Raw genomic sequence first — 21518 nt, 5'->3', positions numbered from 1 at the left:
CTCAGAGCCAGGCCCGGGCCCCAAAACCCTGTGGGCCCTGGCTCTGATGGGGAGACGAAGGCAGAGGGGCTGGGACTGGCAAGTCCAACCGAGTTGAGGACAGAACAGTGTCTTTCTCCCTGGCCCCCCCCCCCCGGCAAACCACGGGGGCTGCAGGAACCCCCAGTACAGGTGGCCCTGTGGCCCCCGTCCCTGCCCCACATTCCACTCGGGCCTGGGGCTGCGCCTGCAAACTGCTCGTTCCACATTCTCGGGGTGGTGGTGGGTGGGGCGTGGCGGTGGGTGGGGCGTGGTGCGCCCTCCCTGGAGGGAGGCCCCATGCAGCTGAGGGCAGTGGGGCCCAGGAGGGGAGCTGGGGCCTCACCACCGCAGTGCTCATGGCCCACCTGCTCCTGCTGCTCCTGGGGCTCCTGGGGCTCTGGGGGCTGCTCTGCGCCTATACCCGAAAACCCTCCTCGGCCCCCCGATGGCCCCCTGGGCCTCGCCCACTGCCCCTCGTGGGGAACCTGCATTTGCTGCGTATGTCCCAGCAGGACCGGTCACTGATGGAGGTAGGTTGGAACAACCTTGAGGAGCAGCAGTCTGGAGGGCTCCCTGGAGGAGGCAGCATTTGCCTGCTAAAAGCCTGCAGAGAGGGGAGGGCAGGTGCTCTGCAGCTCTGTGTCTGTCTGGACACAGAACCTGGACCGCAGCAGAGGGGCCCTGGGGCAGGGTGAGGCCTGCTGGGGGCCCCTGCCTTCTGGGGCTGGAGTTGAGGGCAGGCCGCCCTGCCCCACAGCCAGGAGCTGGCCAGGGGTGAAGCAGGACACAGACCGTCCCACCCTGGTGGCCCAGCCCTGTCCCCCACCCATAGACACAGTGTGCTACCCCCCAAAGCGCCCCCATTTGGTCTCCGGGGACCTTGCCAGAGACCTGCCAGGCCCCCAGCTGCAGCTCCTGTTTCCAGAACCGCCCGTACGCCTGGCGACCTCCCCCAGGCAGGGAGGAGGGGGCTGCCCCGCTGGGTCCTCTCCAGGAGCTGATGATGACCCACGAAGCGGCTGGGGCAGAAGCAGCCCCCACTTCCCTGGGACAGGCCCACTGGGCCCCACCTGGCTGGAGGCACCAGGCTCAGGGGTGCGGGTCCCACCCAGCGTGTGGGGGCCCAGGGGGAAGCAGGCAGGCCCAGGTCCAAGTCCAGCTACGTCCAGCGCGCACGTGCCCAGCAGCACTCACGTCCCGCTCCCAAGCCCTGGTTGCTCCTCCGCAAGACGGGGAGAGGGCAGCCCTTACCCGGTGGCCCTGACATCACTGTTCCGAGTCTTCACTCATCCCAGGTCAGAGCCCTGGACCCACCTGTCGGCCTGGCCCTGCTCTGTCCTCTGCTGTGGGTTGGGGTGCCGCGGGCCGAGCTGGGTCTCGGAGGGCTGGGCCCATCAGGCCTGCCCTCTGCACAGACCCTGGCCTTCAAGAACGTGCCATCCTAGCAGATGGCCCCATCCTGCTGCCTGGTCTTTGAGCTTGAAAGAGCCCCCAAGAGTTTCTGCTGAAAAGAAGAACCCATGCCAGCCACGCCCAGCAGCAAGCGGTGGCACCCCCTCCCTAGAGGAGCTGGGGGTCTCCCCCCATCACGTCCACCCCCACCCCCAGCACAGGCCCCGGGACTGGGGCTGCTGGGTGACCCTGACCCCTGCCTACCCTCCAGCTCTCGGAACGGTACGGGCCGGTCTTCACTGTCCACCTGGGGCGCCAGAAGACGGTGGTGCTGACGGGGCTCGCGGCGGTGAGGGAGGCCCTGGTGGGCACGGGGCAGGCGCTGGCCGACCGGCCCCCCATTGCCATCTTCCAGCTCATCCAGCGGGGTGGGGGTAGGTGTGCGGGGCTCCTGCCGGGGGAGGCGCAGCCCCAGCTCAGATGTCCACACAGGCCGGGTGCCCCAGGGACCAGCAGGCTGGGGTCTTCCCATCCCAAGTAAAGAGGGGCCAGGGCCAGACAGTGGGAGTGGCAATGGGGTGAGGCACCAGCCAGGCCCCTCTGCCCGGGTCAGCCCCTCCCTGTAGGCACCACCTGGGGGGCTCCAGTGGGAGCGGGGCGTGGCTCACCGGGGGCCCTGTCTGGCCCCCAGGCGTCTTCTTCTCATCCGGGGCACGCTGGAGGGCCGCCCGCCAGTTCACGGTGCGCACCCTGCACGGCCTGGGCGTGGGCCGGGGGCCGGTGGCCGACAAGGTTCTGCAGGAGCTGACATGCTTGGTGGGGCAGCTGGACAGCTTCGGAGGTGGGTAGGGGCCGTGGATGCCCCTTCTTGAGCTCATAACCAGGCCTGTGCCCCAGGCCGGCCCTTCCCTCTGGCCCTGCTGGGGCTCCCCGCGGCCCCCACCCACCCAAGTCTGTCCCCGCAGGCCGGCCCTTCCCTCTGGCCCTGCTCGGCTGGGCTCCCGCCAACATCACCTTCGCACTCCTGTTCGGCCGGCGCTTTGACTACCAGGACCCCGTGTTCGTGTCCTTGCTGGGTCTCATTGACGAGGTCATGGTCCTCTTGGGGTCCCCTGGCCTGCAGGTGAGAGGTCACTGCCCAGCCTCGGGAGGGGTGGAACCAGGAGCTGAGCGCCCCGAGATGGGCGGGAGGCAGGGCTGGGATGCCCAGCAGGTCCCCGCACCGCAGAGAGCGCCCCGCATTCGGGGTCGCCGTCCGTCCGCCAGACATCACTTGGCCTCAGAGCAGCTGCTGTGCTCTCTGGGAAGGGGGGGCTCTGCAGCAGGGGATCCCCATCTCCCCCACCCCCATCGGTAGCATGTGCGCCTGCCGGAAGGTGGGGGGCGGGGAGCAGGCATTTCTTCCCAGGGCTGTGGACTCCACGTGCCCTGGCCCCAGCTCTGACGACCGGCACCCCTTCTGGTTGTCATCGTCCTTCACAACGCCCCAAACCCACCAAAGTTGGTCCTTCTGATGTTCAGAACTCCTGGGGTCCGGGGTGTACATTTCATTCTTCAAAACTTAAAGTTTTGGTATTTTTAGCCATTACCACATTTAGCTATGCACTCGCCGAAGAGTACGCGTCCAGGTGTGACGTCCTATCTCCAGCTCATGGCCCTTCACCGCTGTGGTGTGACGGGGACAGCCGCCGGGCTCAGGACGCAGCGGTGCGCGGCTCCTCAGGGCGCCCCTGCCTTCTGCTGGGAGTCGGGCTGGCCCCGTTCAAGGATGGAGGCCTCAGGGCTAGATGCCTCCGCCGGGGCAGCCAGGGCAACAGAACATTCCTCACACAGAGGTGACACACAGGATTTGCCACCGGCCACTGCCGGTGTCCTGGGGAGGCACGTCAGACGGGGCGTAGCCGGGTGGCAGCGGCATCCATGGAGCACCCGCTGGTGCCAGCCCCGCACTAACGTCTGCACGTGCTCTTCCGCTCTTCTTCCACGACTCACGGCAGGTTCTGAGTTCCTTCCGCAGTGGTGGCTGCCTCCCCTCCTCCATCTCGCTCATTCTGAACTTGGAGGGGCTCGGTGACAGGCAGCCTGCTGTGATTTGCTAGGCCTACCCCGGTGTGTCCCGCCAGGCGTTTCCGAGGGTGTCCTCTGAGCCCCTCGTCCTCCCACAAAGCAGCGCCCACCCCCAGAGCTTGGGGCGGCGCGAGCCCCTGGACGTGGACACACCTGCTGGCGGACGGACTCACCCCTCATCCCACCCACCATCTCTCCTTGTGCCTCCAGCTGTTCAACATGTACCCCTGGCTTGGGGCCCTGCTCCAGCTGCACAGGCCTGTCCTGCGCAAGATCGAGGAGATCCGCGCCATCCTGAGGACGCTGCTGGAGGCGCCGCAGCCCCTCAATCCCGGGGGACACCCCGTGCAGAGCTACGTGGATGCTCTGACCCAGCAGGGCCAGGTACGGGCAAGGCCAGGGTTCCCCTGAGGCCTGTGTGGAATCTTGAGGGCCCACCCCAGGGGGAGCAGGCCTGGGGAGGGTCTGTGCTCGTCCTGCACCAAGCTCCCTGGCCTCCTGGCTGGGGGCCTCTCAGAGCCTCAGCCTCTTCGTCTGTGAAGTGTGGGCATTCGTGGGCGGGGGCTGAGGTAGAACTCAGGGCTCTCAGGGCTCTGGGTCCCTCCTGCCAAGCCTGCCTTCTTGAGCCCAGGGCTGGTCTGGGTTTAGGGGTGGTGGGGTCAACCCCAGAACCCCCAGCTGAACTCCACCTCATCCTCAGGGGAACGACCCCGAGGGCCTGTTTGCAGAGGGCAATGCGGTGGCCTGCACCCTGGACATGGTCATGGCCGGGACGGAGACCACATCTGCCACGCTGCAGTGGGCCGCCCTCCTGATGGCCAGGCACCTGGATGTGCAGGGTGAGGCCCCTCGTGGTGTGGCCCCCGGGGCGAGGGTGCAGGCTCCCGCTGACGGGTGCCCACCCCCTGCCCAGGCCGGGTGCAGGAGGAGCTGGACCGCGTGCTGGGCCCCGGGCAGCCTCCCCGGCCAGAGGACCAGGACGTGCTGCCCTACACGCGCGCCGTGCTCCATGAGGTGCAGCGCTACATCACGCTCCTGCCCCACGTGCCCCGGTGTGCAGCGGCCGACATCCAGCTGGGCGGCTACCTGCTCCCCAAGGTGGGAGGGCCAGGCTTGCGCCTTTGACCCCGCTTCAGGGTGGGCCCGAGAAGGCTGAGTCTTGGGGCTGGTGCCTGGCGGCCCAGGGCTGCCCCGTCAGGAGCAGAAGGGTTCAGCCAGGAGCCCCTCGCTTCACAGCCCTCGGGCCAGCCCCACGTTAGCTGCAGACCTGGGTGCCTCACTGTGTCCTGGGGGTCTTCTCTGTGTGTCCTTGGAGGTCCTCACTGTGCATCCCAGGGGGTCCTCGCTGTGTCCTTCGGGGGTCCTCACCGTACATCCTGGGGGGTCATCACCGTGTGTCCCAGGGGTCTTCTCTATGTCCTGGGGGTCTCTCTCTGTGTGTCCCAGGGTCACATGGCCTCCCTGGCCCCAGGTTTGTCACCTGTGGGGTGGGCTAACACCAGGTGCGCCAGCTGAGTCGGGAGCTGCCCAGACCAGGGCCCTTTCTGCACTCCTCGCACACAGGGCACGCCCGTGATCCCCTTGCTGACCTCAGTGCTCCTGGACAAGACACAGTGGCAGACCCCAGACCAGTTCAATCCGGGCCACTTCCTGGACACAGATGGTCAGTTTGTGAAGCGTGAGGCCTTCCTGCCTTTCTCCGCAGGTACAGCAGCCCTCGTGGGTACCCTGGGACTGGGGCCTCCAGCTCCAAGTGCTGGGGGCTGCAGGGGCTGCTCTCCCCTCCCCTTGGGGTGTCTCTACCCCTCAGGAGCAGGCCCAGTGCACCCCACTCTGTGCCTTGGTTTCCCTCGCAGGCCGCCGCGTCTGTGTCGGGGAACGCCTGGCCAGGACCGAGCTGTTCCTGCTGTTTGCTGGTCTCCTCCAGAAGTACCGCCTGCTGCCCCCACCTGGGGTGAGCCCTGCAGCCCTGGACACCACGCCCACCCGGGCCTTCACCATGCGGCCGCGGGCCCAGGCCCTGTGTGCGGTGCCCAGGCCCTAGGGTCACGCCAGGGGCCAGGCCCCCAGCACCAGGCCCCCCCAGCTCAGGCATGCTCCTCTGGTCCCTGTGGATGGGCGGCAGGCAGACGGCCCCTCGCTTGGCTCCCACCTTGCCTGCGGCAACCACAGTGCTGTGTCTTGCAGGCAGGCAGCTCTCGGCGCAGACGGTGTCCACTGTGTCCTGAGCAGCTCCCCAGTGGGGGCCAGAATTGCAGCCCTCATCCGGGCACCATGGGGGCAGGGTGCCCCTCCCTCCCCCACAGCCCCACCCCGGCCCTAGTCCTCCTGAGACCCTTCCCAGGTGCCACACCCCAGGTGCTGTAGACCCCTCCCCATCTGGCCTATACCCCAGGGCAGCCAGGCCCCACACAGAGGTGGGCTCCCTTCCCCTCACTGTCCTCCTGACCCCCCAGACCCCAGGGGATCAGCAGCTGCCTCTGGCTACACCAGGCCTCCTCCCGCCAGGCCCTGCGGGACCCCCCATGCCTGGTCTGCAGCGCACCCCCCACAACCCCAGCTGCGCCTCCCCACCGCATCCAGTTCCTCACCAGCTGGGGGTGTGGGAGACGGCAGGTGGCAGCTGGGCCTGGGTGATGTCCAGCCAGGGCCCAGCCTCAGACAGGAGTCCTGGGAGTGTGGCCCTGCACCAACCAGGCCCTGGGGGTCCAGCTGGGGCTCCTGCAGGCCCCACCCCATTCCAGAAGCTGCTGTGGGCTGTACCTGGGGGTGGTCTATCTGCAGCGCTGGGACCTCAAGCCAAGTCACTGGGTGCCGCCTTGGTCCTCTGCGGGCATGCCAGGCACAGGGAGGCAAGGCCCGGCGTGTGTTCCTCCATGTGGCCACATGCTTCTCCAGGGGTGGTGCTGGAGCCTGAGGCTCCCTGGTCTGCCCGTCTGCTGGGGCCTGGAGCTGACCTATTACCTGGGCCTCACTCTACCCACCTGCGAAGTGGGTGATGGCAGCCTCAGGACCAACACGCTTTGTGGGGAGGGTGCAGGGCGCTGAGGCACCCCAGTCTGAGAATATCCGTCCAAGGGGCCAGCCAGGCACATGAAGGGTGGTGGCTGCTACAGAGAGAGAGGACATGCATAAGCCCCAACCCCAGAGGATCACCCTGTGCTAGCCTCTTCAGGGCTGGGGCATGGTGCCTGAAACAGGGGTGCTCCAAACCTCCAGCACCTACCTGGGCTGGGGGGGCTTTCCCGGCACCCCCACCCCCACCCTGGGGGAGGCCAGAGACCCCTTGGTGGGAGCTGGGCCAGGCAGGGATGGCCACCAAGAGCACCAGCTACATCTGGGGCCTACCTGGGGTGATGGAGCTTGGGCATCAACTTCATGGGACCCTCGGGCAGATGGGGAAACCGAGGCCCTAACGTGCCCAAAGCCCAGCGAAGCTTCCGTCCTCCCCCACATACAAGATGCACACTTCTTGAACTTGGGCCTCTGAGGGACACACGTACCCAACACGCTGTCCAAAATTCAGACTTCATTGGGCCCTGCATCGTGGCAGGCAACCCTCTGTGAAACTGGCTTCTTTCTGTTCAGGCCGCTGGCCCAGGAACCTGGCGGGGTGGAGGTGGCGACCTCTGCAGGCCGTGACCAGGGCGCGTCACTGTGCAGTGGGCATGGCGCATGGCGGCTCTGGGCTGGGCTCAGGCGTCAGGCGATGCGGGTGACTACGCACAGACAGCCCCAGGGGTGCCTTCCGTGCAGGAAGCCCTGGACTCCGGAGGTCACTGTCGGGTGCCCCACCACGTGGCAACATCGAAAACGTCTGGCCGCGCTGTCATGTTGATGTGTGCCGGCCATGGTGCTGGTGACCATGTGGAATGGGGCGATGGGATAGACTGGGTCCCCAACCAGGCCCCCATGTGCATGGGGGGGCCCTTGGGGAGAAAGAAGGGGCTGCAGCGAGTGCTCCAGGGCGCGGTCAAGTGACCAGGATCCCAGCAGGCAACTCGACAATCAACACCGGGCTGGGAGCGGCCCGTTTCCTAACCTGCTTTCCAGACCTGCTGAGCTCCTGTCATTGTGAGGACGGGAAGGGGTGATGGGAGAGGAGGGTGCTCGGCTGTGTCCTCTCACGGGCTTCTGGGGAAGAACCGGGCGGTGGGTACTGAGCCCTGGTTTCATTGTTCTCTTCTTGGACATTTGGAGTATCTGACGCTTCAGCGTGGGGCGCAGAGAGTACGGCCGGGTGGTGGCAGTGCCCCCAGCCTCTCCCGGCACCAGCGGGGGGCACATGGCGCAGGGAGACCCCGTCCACCCCAGCTGCACCCCAGCAAGCTGACATGGAGACTCCTCCGAGTGGGAGGGGACGTTCCAGGGCCCGGCTGCGGAAAGGTCCTTCTGAGCTGTTGTCTGAAGACCCCCAGTAGGCCCCATGGGAGTGGGCTCTGGGGGAGGACTCGGCCACCCTCCCGGCCCCTGCATGGGGACCTGAGGGTGGGGGCCCAGGAGAGCCCAGGGCCTCTCTGAGGAAGGAACACTGGTCCTTCTCACCCCTTATGGAGCTCCCCTGCGACAGACACGCAGGACACTGGAGCAGAGCGACGGGCCTGGCGCCTGCCCCTGACATGCACCTGTCACGCGGCTCAGAGGACAAATCTCCGGACCCATAATCCGACCCCCGCTCCCCACCAGGCCCGACTCAAGCGACCTCTCACCCCATTTCACCCATGAAGAAATAGGCCAACAAGACCATGGACTCCTTCTGTGGGGGTGCAAGGCCCCCCAAATAGGCAGTCTTAACCACCCCAAGTGTGAAAAAGCGTAACTTGGCAAAAACAGCGTGAGCAGGAGTCAAAGCTTTATTGAACTCACTCCCGAGGCACGAGCAGGACGCCAACACCAGGTCACGAGGGACGCGGAGAACTTGCAGGGAGGGAGGCTGGGTGAGGCCCAAACCTGGGGGCCCACAGGCTGCCTTCTCCGAGGCAGGACCAGCTGGGTGCGCTCACCGTTGCCGCGTGGGCTGGCTGAGGCCCGGGGGCCTGCTGGCAAAGGCTGTCCCAACCTCACTGCTGAGTGTGGTTGGTTTTTTCAATTGTGATAAAATACGCACCAGATTTACGGCACGGTATTCGCCACGCTTAGGTGCACAGCTGGGCGGCGTCAGGCACGTGCACAGCGTTGTGCAGCTGTCACCACCGCCTGCGAACCTTCTCCTCTTCCCAGACTGAAGCTCCGCCCCATAAAACACCGACCCCCAGCACCCACTGTGCTTTCTGGCTCTGTGAGTTTGACTTCTCTGGGGACCTCCTTTAAGTGACATCACACAGGATGTGTCCTTTTGTGATCAGCAGTGTCCTCAAGGTCCACCCACGCTGGAGGGTGTCAGGGTTTCCTTCCTTTCTGAGGCTCAATGACATCCCACCGTGTGGGTGGACCAAGTCGAGTTTGTCCATTCACCTGTGAAGTCCTGCGTCCCAGGCAGCCGGCAGGCCGTGAGCACGCTGGGCTTCCACACCGCACAGCTGAGGGGAGAAGCCGCCGTGGATGTCGTGGGAGGGGCGGATGGACGGACGGCTCCGACCGACGTGGGCAAACCCGCCCTGGAGGCATCCTCACAGCTGGCAGGGGAGTGCCCGCCCTGGACCTGCTTCTGGGTCACGAGGGAAGGAAACTTCTGGGCGGGGCGGGCAGCTCTTGGCGCCAGATCTCCAGGGCTGGCCCCCGGCCACACACACAAGCTTCACATTATCTCCCAAGTCAACGAAACACACCCAGTCCCCGAGCCAGAAGCAAACCGCAGAACAAGCTCTCAGGGCTGGCGGGGCTTTGGGGAGAGAAAGCCTTCTGCAAATAGAGAGGTCTTTAACCCCCCATGCCACCCGCACCCGAGCCCACCGGGCACACACACATCCCATAGGGCTGGGGTCTCGGCTTAGGGACCGGCCCACGACCCGAAGCTCCTTCCACTGTGCAAGAGAGTCAGGAGTCTGGAAGCACCTCCTCTGCTTCGGGACCCGGGCCCTCAGCCCTCCCAGGTGACTGCCGCACTCCCTCAGCGAGGGGGATCTTCTTCCCGTGCTGGATGGTGAGGGGAAGGGGGCAGGTGGCGGGAGGGGCTGGCTGGGCCTTAGTGGGCAGAGGGGCTCGCACAGCTGAGTCAGGCATCCCAGGGCCTCTTTGGGCGGCGCTTACACACGATGCCAAGAGGCTGACCCCATCATGGGCCAGACTCTTCGCCCCACTCTCCCTGGACTCAGGCCCTTGTGAAATGGAAGGCGAGTCCTCGGTGTCTGTAGTTGGGAGTGTATCTGTCCACCTTGCTGTGTAACAAGCGGCCCCAGATTCCATGGCCTGACAGGCCCTCGGTGAGCTCAGGGTCAGGCTCAACCTCTCTCTACACCGATTCTGATGCATGTTCCGATGTGCTTCCAGCCATCATGGGTCTCCTGCCACCTTTGGACCCACATGGTACATCCCCACCTGTCTGGCCTCTGGCTCAGCCCCATCACTTGAGACGCTCCCCACGGCCGCATGCATCAGCAGCTCTTCCCCTTAGATGCCGAGTAGCCTTCACTTTGTTTATCCATCCACCTACTGATGGACATTGGGTTGTTTCCAGTCTGGGGGGCTTTGGAAGGGGATAACAGCAGCCACCATCAGGAAGTTTGCAGGCCCGAGTCATCCGCGCGCACTTGGATGAACCAGAGACTCATAGCTTTTCCCAGGCACACGCAGCCCGAGGCTCAGAGGGTCCCACATAAGCTGTCCCTGGGGTCTCACCAGAGTGTGCCATTTCTGGGAAATAGCTTGGTCCTCTGCACTTGGTTCAAGTTAGGCCTCAACAGCCAGCCTGTCCCAGGTGACATCTCCATGTCACCACCCTCCGCACCTCCACCAAGGAGCCGCTGTTGAGATTGGTCCCTCATGACCACCTGAGGGGGGAACGTTTGTGAAGTGACAGAAGCTCAGGTCTCCAAGACCTTTCCCCATTAACCCACGATGAGGACTTGGTACCCATTACATTTCCCTTTTTGACTTGGCTGCCAGGAAACCCAGAGCCATGGCTCTTAATCCATCAACCCCGATTCCCTGAAAACTATCTGCCCCTTCTTTGTATTTTGCAGATCTTCCGTCGCTACCTATTTCTTTTTTTTTTTTTTTCACCTGCAGTTCCATGCAGATTTTTTGGTGTATTTATTTAAGATGCCTCAAGGCTTAGGAACAATTAGGCGCCCTGATTCTCGACTACCTGAGGCTGTCCTTGGTGCCTCTGCCTCATGAGCACCTTCTGTTCTGCAGTGGCCTCCCTGTGGGGCTGTGATGCTGGGACCCTGGACTGCAGGTGCCACTTCACTCACCTGCAGGTTCATGCTGTGCCAAGTGCCTTCCTGCCTGTGGTCTCACCTGGACTCCTCACATGCCGTCTCCAGCAGCCACCCCGGCCAGTCGTGACACACAGAGCAGGACCTGTGTGTGTGTCGGGGGGCCGCAGCCAGGTGGGGTGCAGATAAGACTTGGGGGACATGACCCTTAAGGTCCCTTCCAGCCCCCAGAGTCTGAGGGTCTGTGGTTACAGGTGACCGGACGGAAAGGGACCCACCTCCTGGGCTCTGGTCACATCCTGCCCTTGCCATGGGCAGATGTGACAGCAGACACCTGAGGGTCACAATCCTAGGTGGGGACACCACTGAGGTGGTAATTCCCAGAGGGCCATGGCCAGGGAAGCCCAGCCAGGCTGAGGACAGCTCCAGGAAGCCCAAGCCCCTTTGTCCAGAACAAGGGTCCTGAGCTTGTGCCTCACTGGGTTGTGACCCGCACCGTGTGGCAGCTCCAGTGTGTGCCGCCCCGTCCACTCCCCCAGGGCTTGTGCCTAGAACACTGTTCCTGTGGAGCGAGGCTTGGTGGGGACAGCTCAGCTCAGCGATGGCCAAGGTGGTCGAAGGCAGGGCCCCTACAGGGGGCATCCCCACATGCAGGAGCTTCCTCACAACACTGTAGCAGGTCCCGGGTGTATCCCCCTCTCCGCCCCCATTTCAGGGGCCACTTGCACCTCACCAGGCTGGAGGCTGACCCAAGTTCAGGGGGAGGGAAGAAGACTCCGCCTCGTGTGGGAGGGATGGCGAAGACTGGGCGGAGCTGTTGAAAACTGCCACACAGATCCGCCACTGGGCCAGGCAAAGAGACAGCCCTCCTGGGTGGCAGCAACAGCCTGAATGTCCTGCTTCATGAAGGAGGCTCAGAGCCACCAGCCTGGCCCCGGCCTTGGCCTCAGCCCTCCCTGAGGCTGTCCCAGAGCACGCAGCCCATACCTCCCCCTCGGCCCTGGCCAGCACCCGCAACCGTGGCCTAGAGCTCCGTGGTCACTGTGACCCTCCCTGACAGCCACCCCAACCATGACAGCACATCTTGGATCACTCAGTTTTGTTGGGAACAGGAAGAGCACGTCCTATTTTTGTGCAGTTAGCGTGTTTCCTAGCCAGGACAGTCACTGCCGACACCTGGAAATGGCAGGCTGGAGGGCGAGTGACCAGACCCCAGATGGCACTCTGAGTGCACCGAGGAAAAGCACCTCACAGTCCACAGAACAAGAGCCACGGCCCAAGGTAGGCTTGTTTTTATTGAAAATACAGCCAGCAGAGTCCACAGGTACATGGTCTGACCCCACAGCCCAGACAGGGCTCTCCTGTGACCAGGCAGTGCGGCCAGGCACTGTCCAGGGAGAGGTGGACATGCCACAGCCCGACCTGCCATAACGCAGGCAGGGGACCAGGAACAAATGGCCCACACTGGGCCGCCCAGTGGAACGTGAGGACCACAGCCAGCTCTGCCCAGCTTCTAAAACATCCATCCCTGGTAGAAAAATAGACGTTTCTTTCAAAAGCAAAAGACCAGCCCCCCACGGCTTGAGGGCCATGTTCAGGGACCAGTGTGTCTGGGTCAGTTCAGAGCGACCACTTTCTCTACGGGTAGTGAAACCTGTTATCTTTAAACCACCTCTGGCCAAGCAGGGTAGGTGGGGAGGGTCTGTCTCGGGTCTGTGGAACTGGAAGGCCCCTCGGAGCCTGGCTCCGCTGCCAGGAGGAGGTGGTCGGCTGCATCCCGCGTGGTCCAAGGACTTCCCTGAGCTAGGGCGGGGGCCCCGTCACACCACCTGCCCCACTAAGAGAGCAGCTGTAGCACCTGCCGGACGCGCTGGGCCTTCCCCAGCAGGAGGGGGTCTGGGCCTCCGGCGCCTGCCTCGTCCAGCTCAAGCATCAGGGCTTCAGCCTTCTGCACCGTCAGCTCTCGGGCCCTGCCCTGCAGTCCCTCCAGGTAGTCCAGCAGGCTGGGGAAGTGCTCATTGGGCACCTGGTGGGGAGGAGATGAGAGTCGGCCAGGGGCCCGGGTAGCACAGGCCTCAGGGCACGCGGCAGGGCAGCTGGTGCCTCCGGCTTCGCCCCTGGACCCACAAGTGGACCAGCCAGCCCAAAGCATCCCTGCACTGGGGCCAAGGAGTGCCCTCTGCCAGTCCCACTCTCTGTCTTCCAGCTTGTGCCCACAACACGCTATCTTGATCGCTGCAGCTTTGCAACTGGGTTTGCAGTTGAGAAGTGTACGTGTGCTGACTTGGTTCTTCTACTTCACTACAGCTTAGCTATTTTGTGAACATTGCCCTTGAAACCAACTCAGGGAGAGCAAACCCAACAGAGAGTGTGTCTGAGGCTGGAGTGTCCTGCTGTGATGTGCCAGGGACACAGGCACAGCAGGAGAGACTGCGCCCACCAACACGCACACACACAGCACCGACAAGCCTGGCATCTCATGAGACTGAGACTCAGGAGAGCTGGTGTGGCAGGAAGAGCCGTGGCTGCCCTGTGGGAACCGTGGGCCATGCAGCCTTGAACAGACACGGGAGATTCCAGTCCCTCTCAGATGTTGGGGTTTTGTTACTAAATTCTATCTTCTCTCATCCCGTGAGACCAAATCTCATATACTGCCCTGAAAAGTGCTTCTGGACACAGGTGGCACATGCCCACACACGGGCACACGTGGGGGCAGGCGGCTCTGTGAGCTGGGCCTGCCTTTGCCATAGAGGCTCTGCTGGAGGCAGACACTGCTCCACTTCCCCCCATGGGGCCCTCGGGACAGTCCTTCCTGGCCGCAGCCTCTGCTGTCAGGCCCAATGCGCACAGACCTTGTCACTGTCGTACATGTGCAGCAAGAGCCACGTTTGCCGCGTCTTCTGGAACCTCCAATCCTTGTGCTTCTGGGCCCACCTGGGAAACCGAGACAAGAAGCTCAGGGTGCAGATGAAGGAACCGCGCCCCCCCCACCGGCCGTGCTGACTAAGCTGGGCAGCCTCTTCCCTGGGGAAGGAGCACCCCCAAGAGCTGAACACCAAGGCCGTGGGTGTTGTGGGGGTTTCATATGGAGACTGTCCCCTGCCGAAGGTGAAGAGGGGACCTGCTGAGGGCAGCGACAGAGCGGAGTCACAGCAGGTTTCGCAGGAAGGGGATGCGTCACCTCTGCATGCACACCGTGGGGTCCCTCGGCCAATCTGGGCATATGCAGCTGTGACAGGACCAACTGATGACTAGATGGCATAGGACCATCTTCTTCCAGCCCTACAGCCCCACGACTTCACCCTAATGTGAACACTGAGTTCGTCTCGTGCTATGGCAGAGCCTGACAGCAGAGGTGCCTGGGGATCAGTGGGCATGCGGCTGCCCAGCCTGGGCCTGGTGCTGGAGTGTGTCCCAGCCCGGGGGTTGTCCTTGCACCTGCAGGTCACCCTCATGTGCAGTAAACTCCCCGAGCAGATTACCATGTGGTCTCCGTGGACCGTACCTGGTGGAGAGGCTGTGGGTCTACCTGGTGGGCATAGGTGTTGGGAGGAAAGGAGGGACGGTGCCGGGTGAGCACCTGAAGCAACGTCTCCTGCATGACCCTGGGCGGGGGCTGCTCAGGCCCAACCCCTGTGGTCAGCACAGTTGCCTGGGGCCTGGGGCCCACAAAAACCTGTGACCCCAGGTCTCCCAGGCTGCAGGCCAGTGCCAGAGAAAAGTCCCTGGAGATAAACACAGCCACGGGCAGGGCAGGCTCACGGCCAGATGCTGACGGTGTCCTTGGAGGGGGTCCTCGGAGGACTCTCGGCAACAGGCCAGGGCAGTGGCCTCAAGGCGAAGACCAAGGATCTGTGTGCACCACACATGGAGCAGGCCAGGTCCCTCCCCTGCTGCCAAGAGACCAGGCCCTGCCGTCAGGAGAAAGGGGGAGCAGTGGCCCTGCCATCCTTAATCCCGTCTGCCCCGAGCATCTGACGGAACAGCCAAACCCAGAGCAAGGATGCAGGTGAGGACGGTGACAGGCCCCATCGAGCTCCGTCTGTATCCTGCTGGACAGCCCAGTCTACTGCTGTGGTGGCCGCCTGCCAGGCTTCTTAGTCCACCTGCTCCTCGGTCCAGCCCAGACCCAGCCACACCCAGGCTCCAGGCTTCACACCTGCAGCCCCCAAGGAGCCTCTGGCTACAGTGACTTCCCAGTTGTGCTTCGTGGTGCCTGTGGAGGACCAGGAGCAGCAGGACGGCCCAAGCAAGCTAGGGATGCAGTGGTCTCATGCCACGGACAGCACCATCTGCTGGGACGAGTACGTCTCTCAGGGTGGCACTGGGAGCCTGCACCAGCCAGGTTCTCCTGGGCAGGAGGCAGCGGAGGCAGCACAGAGCCCAGGGCATGTGCCTGTGCTGGGACCATAGGTCCTCTTCAGCCAAGAAATGAGGGCGCTTCGGCCCCACGTGCTCAGCCACAGGTGGCGTGTTGCTCCATGAATTAATATAAAAACGTGTTTGCAGACAGGATTTGTCTTAGGAGTTTTGCAGAGCTTTGCCCTGAAGGAATATGTGAACGTCTTGGTTTGCATTTCAAATGCTGTTACACTCGGAAGGGCGTCTCTGAAAGACAGTAGCGGCTGTATCCCACAAGGCTCCCCACAAGGCGCTGCGTTTCTCAGACCTAAAGGTTTGGATTTGCTTTGTAAAGCAAAGAGAATCTGTTAAAAACTACAGGATGAGAGCTGACAATGGAGTGCCCCCTGGAACAGACAGCTGCCCGAATGGCTAAAAGCAAAGCTCTTGTTTTAACACTCTAGACTACCTGTCTCCATTCACAATAACCTAATAAATATGGAACCAACATATCTCTGTTTAACCCCTCTGTTAAGTGATAAACTTACCTTAGAACTTAGAAGGTAACCTTTGAAAGATTTTGTAACCGTTTGCTCATGTAGATAGAATTAGTTGAAGAATCTGTAGAAGCCTTTTGGAAATCTGTTAACCTGAGAGGAACTACCTGCTGTTATGTAAATCTATTACCCCTGGCAATTATTCACTATTCCCTATAAGTTACCATGTAAGACCTCATTCGGGGCTTTTTTTTTTCAGCATATTATAGGGGTACAGATGTTTAGGTTACGTATGTTGCCCTTGCCCCCTCTCCCCCCCTAAGTCCGAGTTTCAAATATGTCCACCCTTCGGGTGGTGCGCATTGCACTCTTTGTGTATGCAAATACCCGTCCCCTCCTCCCTCCTCTCTCCTCCCCCCTCCCCCCTGCCCAACATCCAATAGATGTTATTCTTATATGTGCATTTATGTGTTGATCAGTTAATACCAATTTGATGGTGAGTACATGTGGTGCTTGTCTTTCCATTCTTGGGATACCTCACTTAATAGAATGCGTTCCAGCTCTATCCAGGAGTATACAAGAGGTGCTATATCACCATTGTTTCTTAAAGCTGAATAGTACTCCATGGTATACATATACCACATTTTATTAATCCACTCATGTATTGATGGACACTTGGGTTGTTTCCACATCTTTGCAATTGTCAATTGTGCTGCTATAAACATTCGGGTGCAGGTGTCTTTCTTATACAGTATCATTTGGTCTTTTGGGTAGATGCCCAGTAATGGGATTGCTGGATCGAATGGTACTTCTACTTGTATCTCTTTAAAATATCTCCATATTGTTTTCCACAGAGGTTGCACTAGTTTGCAATCCCACCAACAGTGCATGAGTGTTCCTGTATCTCCGCATCCACGCCAACATTTATTGTTTTGGGACTTTTTGATAAAGGCCAGTCTCACTGGAGGTAAGTGATATCTCATTGTGGTTTTAATTTGCATTTCCATTCGGGGCTTTTTGAGACCCACAGAGAAGGTCTAGGCCCCCTGAGATCCCACTTTGCCTATAATCTTTATAAACTTATAAAACTATATCTTTGTCTCTGTGTATTCTTTTATTTCTTTTATTTTGCATTTTTCTCTATTATTTTCTTATCCCTTGCAACTCTACCAAAGGGACCCGGTTTTTTGCGGGGAACATCGACCACGTTCCTGGCAGTGGTGCATCAGCTCCCTGAGCTTCTCTCCTGCAGGCGGAGAGGACATGTGCACACACGTACACACACACGTTCACACATGTGTCCAACCAGCACCAAGGCCTGTGGATTATTGTACTGTGATAACATACACTTCACATAAAACTCCCCACCCTCCCCGTTCCTAACTCACAGCTCAGGGGCACTAGGCACATTCACACTGTTGTGCTGCGTGACAACCCTTGCCTTCCCCAACGGAAACCCCACCGTGCTGGACACAGCCCCCTGCCCCTTGACTGCCCCACTGGACACAGCTCCCCACCCTTGGCTCCGCCTGTTCCGCACAGTCCACACAGGTGCACTTGCGCACGGGGGCCTTTCGCAGAACGCCTCATCCTGACCCCAGTGCAGGGAGCAGCGTGAGTGCAAGGGGACGGCACAGGCCAAGCGGGGGTCCAGAAGTGGGGAGCAGGTTGGAGGAGCCCCTGGCACAGAGTGCTGGGACCCAGGGCAGTGACCTGCAGCAGCGCCTGTGGCTCACCCTGGAGCAGAGAGGGCTCAGAGGGGGCTGCAGAGCAGGCTCACGGGGCAGGCCACGCAGGAAGCCGGGGTAGATTCCAGGATCCACACAGGTGGGGAGGGGTTGGGGGGGACAAAGAGAATGGGGGAAACCACAAGGACCAGGTCACACCGTGTGGGTGCCTATGGCCCAGAGATGGGGTGTGGGGAGAAGCCTGGTCTTCTCAGAGGCGGATACTAGCTGCCCCGGCCCTGCCAGGTTCTGGGTGAGCTGAGCTGGGAGTGGGGGCCTCGCCCTGACCAGGGCTGCGGATTCTCCCCACCCCCACCCTTCACAGCAGGGCTGGGTCATGAACAAAGTAGCATCTTTAGAGAAAACTATTTTCTAACAGATTCCCCAGTGGGCCTCGGACGGACCTTCCTCTTCCATGTCATTCTCTTTCCTGAGTCCAACACTGCCACCCTCGGAAACCCAAGTGTCTTCTGGCACTTTCTTGCCTGTGGGTGCTGGTGCTAAACCCCCTTGGAGGTAGAAGGTGGAGGTCGCAGACTGAAACTACAGCTGAGTGTGCTGCAGGTGTAGATGCCCCAGCCCCATCCCTGACGGCTCCAGACAGCTTGTTTTGCTTCTGCCCCAGGAACTCTCCGGAAGCAACAGTATCAACAACAACGTTGCCTGTTCCTTGCGGCTCCTGTCATGACTTGGCCCAAAGCTTTCTACTGGTGGGAGCCCCCTGACTCTGAAAACCCATTCCAGGCAGGTGCGCCCACCCCGAACCTGGACCCAGGGCAGGGGCCTGCTCAGCTGCACCCCTCCCTGCCCTCCTTGAGTCTCCTCCAGCTACCTTCAGGGCATCCGAGGGCTCTAGGAAGAGATGGGAAGGCCCCAACCCTCAGTTAGGGCGTCCACAGGGTGTGTCAGGGCACGGCAGACCCTTCCTGCTGGATGCTGGTTCCAGGAGTGGCCACGCTCCATTCTGTCCCCCTGCCAGGACAGCCTCCGCTAACTGCCTAGAAGCCAACAAGCACAGGGAAGACCCAAAGGGGCCTGCACCCCCCAGCAGCCCAAGTCCTTAAAGACAGGGTCCAGATGGGGCTCACAATACGACAGTGTCCAGGGGTCCAGCACAGGCCATCAGTCCCCAGCTCAGAGAAGGCAACAGAGGTGGGAGGTGGAGCCAGAGGGGGCGGAGAGAGCTCAGGAGCCTCCCGCCAGCCAGTGACTCGCATCAGCCAGCAGGCCAACTTCTAGAGGAAACCGTCCCCCAAGTTCGGGGCACCCTGGCCCTTCCCAGGGGGCTCCTGGTGTACCACTCATGTGCTGCATATGTCCAATGAGATGCTTCCAGCTGCGTGCCCCCCACTATTGTGGGGTGGTGACACCCTGAGTCCATCACAGACTCAGGGAGGAGCCAAAGAGGGGGGCCCAGCTGCCTACTGGACTCTCCGAATTGGGGACTTAAATCGGCACCAGACTGCAAATCAAAACCACAGCACTACATCGCCCACAGCCACTAGGACCGTCATAATAAAATCGTCAGAAGATAATGAGTGTCCACGTGGTGTGGAGAACCCTCTGCTGGCGGGAATGTAAAATGGTGCAAAAGACCTAGTAAATTCCACTCCTAGGTATGTGCCCAAGAGAAATAAAGACGTATATACATACAAGACTTGTACACACATACATAGCGGCTCTAGTCACACTACTCAAAACGTCACTACTCAAAACGTATCCATCAGCCAACAAATGGATACATAAAATAAGGCACATCCATACAATGGAACATTATTTGGCCACGAAAAGGAACCAAGTCCTGGCATGTGATACAACTCGAGTGAACCTTGGAAACATTATGCAAAGTGAAAGAAGCCAGAAGCAAAAGATCACAAGCTGCGTGCTTCCGTTTAAATAAAACGTCCAGCACAGGCAAACGCACACAGACAGAAAGCAGACGTGCGAGTGCCGGGGCTGCGGTGTGGCAGAGGGAACAGGGAGTGCTGACAGCTAAATGCCATGGGGCTCCTTTCCGAGGTGATGAAAACATTCAAAATCTGGTTGTGGTGATGGCTGCACAACTCTGTGAATGTGCTAGAAACCATGGAATTGTACACTTTACATGGGTGAATTTTATGGTATGTGAATTTTATCTCAACAAAGCTGTTACCAAAAAAACAAAGAAAAAGCCTGAGCGTGACGGCCCAAGGCCGGCATTTTAGTACCAGCCAGTGATGCTTTGGAAAAAGTACCCATTTCCTGGTAAGTCCCGTTGGAACACATGACTCTACTTCCCTAGAAATGTTCCTTTGCAAACAAATCTGTAATTTCACAGTGACCTCCTTTTTCCATGAATCTTTAAAGATTCTTATATAAAACTGTCAGCTAATTATTGGCACTTGAGCCAGCTTCTGCCTGGCTCTGGCTGGGTCCCCTCTCCTGGGCACCAGGTGGCTGCACAGGACCCAGAATCTACGTGCCCCGTGACTCCTCAAGTCCCCCCTTCAAACTCACCCGACGCAGGCCTCTGCCCAGCACCCCCTGAAGCTGTCCCTCACCATGACCCGCTCTCCTGGGATCCAGTGGTCATCTAACTGGAGCATCTACTCATCCCACCTGGATTCGCTATTTCCCTGCCCCACCTCCTGGGACCCCACACCCCCTACCCTGTGAACAGACGGCCCTGCTCCCCGGGGGTACCACAATCTGCTCCCTGAAGCTGTCTACCCTCCTCCAGCTGCATCTCTCCCCACGGCACTTGTCTCTCTCATACTCTATCTCCAGCCCCGTCATTGCAGCGCTGAGGTCTGTTTCCCCACGCTGCAAAGTGAGCTCCCAAGAACGCGGACTTGGCGCCTTCACTGCTGGTTGTCTGGAGGAAGAAGCACCCGGGAAACATGACTGAAGGAGCGAATGCATGAGCACCTCAGGCCCAGGCCCCCTCAGTCGGCCAGTTGGTCTGGATGGGCTGGACCCTGAGGTGGGCACCCTGGCCAGACCATGGGAGACCGTGCCCAACTGGAAGTCCCCATCCTTGCACAGATGGCTCTGCTGCTGCTTCCAAAAGGACCTGGAGACCCTAAGCTGCTTAGAACACAGCAGCAGGAGCGCAGGCCCGGTGCAGATGCCAATGCCCCCTGCTCTAGAACCCTCCTCACAGAGCATGATGCTGAAGCTGTAGGTTCCCCACCAGTCCCTACTAGTAGCACGTCCTGACTTCTGTTGTGTAAACACTCCTGTCATGGCAGAAGTAAGCCTGGGAAGGGAAGCACAGCCCCGTGCCCAGCAGTTCTCACCCGCACAGGTAGGCCAGGGCCAGCTCCGCCCCTGAGCGCCTGGCTGGTAGGTTCTGGGTGGTGACTGCCGCCTCCCGCAGACGCTGTCTCTCTTCCTTTTTCCGCTCCTTCTTCCGCTTCCTCTCCAGGACCCTCTTCTCCTCCGAGGATAGCTTGGGGTCCAAGTCCTGCACCGCTGGGCACGGTGCTCCCCCCTGAAAGTCAAGGGATACCCTCCTCATTAGGCTTCTGGGCCAGATGAAGGTTCTCCGAAGGGTGCACTGCTCAGCGCTTCCCCGCACTCCAGCGACAGCAGCTAAAGGCTCTGTCTGCCCCTGACCGCCCTGGCCCTTGCAGACCGCACACTGGCCAAGACTGAGCAGCAGTGCAGGGGACAGCTCAGACGGGGACGGCCAGTTCTGCAGGGAAAACTGAGGTTTAACTTTGCTCAACCCAGTGTGTGTCAAAGTTAACTGACTACAGATACCTCCCCTCCCCCTCACCGGTGCCACAGCCCCCATGCGGGAAGGCCTGGGTGGGTTGTGTGAGCACCCGGGGGCCCAGGACCCGCTGGGGCTTCTCCTTTTCCTTGCTCCTACAGGGTCCTCTCAGCAAAGACCCTGAAGGGAGGGAAATGATAGCTCTGCCTGGGGATCTTGCCTTGCTCACTCCCTGTTGCAGTGTTCTCCCCAGCCACACCCTGCCCCGGAAGCAGAGGCCTCCCCTCCCAAATCAACAAAGGCACTGCAAGGTGGAGGACGCCAAGCAGCAGGGGCCAAGTGGCAGCCAGGCCATTCCAGTGGGTGGGGGGCCTGCCGTGGTGACCTCAGCTGCTGTCCACATGCTTCGCCTTTCCTGGAAAAAGTCAGAACGTCCGTGTTTACTCTGAGCCAGGCC

At 60.8% G+C, this 21518-nt stretch overlaps 2 protein-coding genes across 2 annotated transcripts in view; one reads left to right on the top strand and one right to left on the bottom strand.

Moving 5' to 3' along the window:
* The first annotated feature begins 377 nt into the window (after positions 1-377).
* On the top strand, positions 378-5524 carry LOC105806061 (cytochrome P450 2W1). Its single transcript, XM_012639107.1, has 9 exons — positions 378-551; positions 1685-1847; positions 2105-2254; positions 2379-2536; positions 3691-3864; positions 4181-4319; positions 4394-4578; positions 5044-5185; positions 5337-5524. Exons 1-9 carry the CDS (start codon positions 378-380, stop codon positions 5522-5524), a joined length of 1473 nt encoding a protein of 490 aa, XP_012494561.1.
* Positions 5525-12081: 6557 nt separating this feature from the next.
* Positions 12082-21518, bottom strand: part of LOC105805943 (chromosome unknown open reading frame, human C7orf50) — a 115435-nt gene continuing 105998 nt past the window's right edge. The window contains exons 2-4 of the mRNA XM_012638911.1: positions 20643-20836; positions 13652-13733; positions 12082-12825 (exon numbers count right to left, since the gene is read on the bottom strand). Of these exons, the coding sequence (XP_012494365.1) occupies positions 12637-12825; positions 13652-13733; positions 20643-20836 (465 nt within the window). The 3' untranslated portion in view covers positions 12082-12636. The remainder of the gene's footprint in view (positions 12826-13651; positions 13734-20642; positions 20837-21518) is intronic.

The sequence above is a fragment of the Propithecus coquereli genome, unplaced genomic scaffold, assembly GCF_000956105.1.
Source record: "Propithecus coquereli isolate 6110/MARCELLA unplaced genomic scaffold, Pcoq_1.0 Scaffold137, whole genome shotgun sequence".
NCBI classification, from domain to species: Eukaryota; Metazoa; Chordata; class Mammalia; order Primates; family Indriidae; genus Propithecus; species Propithecus coquereli.
The sequence above is the reverse complement of the archived record's forward strand: the minus strand, read 5'-3'. Positions and strand labels throughout refer to the sequence as shown.

Coding starts and splice junctions, on each gene's coding strand:
- LOC105806061 (XM_012639107.1), top strand. CDS start 378: ATGGCCCACCTGCTCCTGCTGCTCCTGGGGCTCCTGGGGCTCTGGGGG. Junction 1,848..2,104: donor GCTCATCCAGCGGGGTGGGG/GTAGGTGTGCGG, acceptor TCTGGCCCCCAG/GCGTCTTCTTCTCATCCGGG. Junction 5,186..5,336: donor CTTCCTGCCTTTCTCCGCAG/GTACAGCAGCCC, acceptor TTTCCCTCGCAG/GCCGCCGCGTCTGTGTCGGG.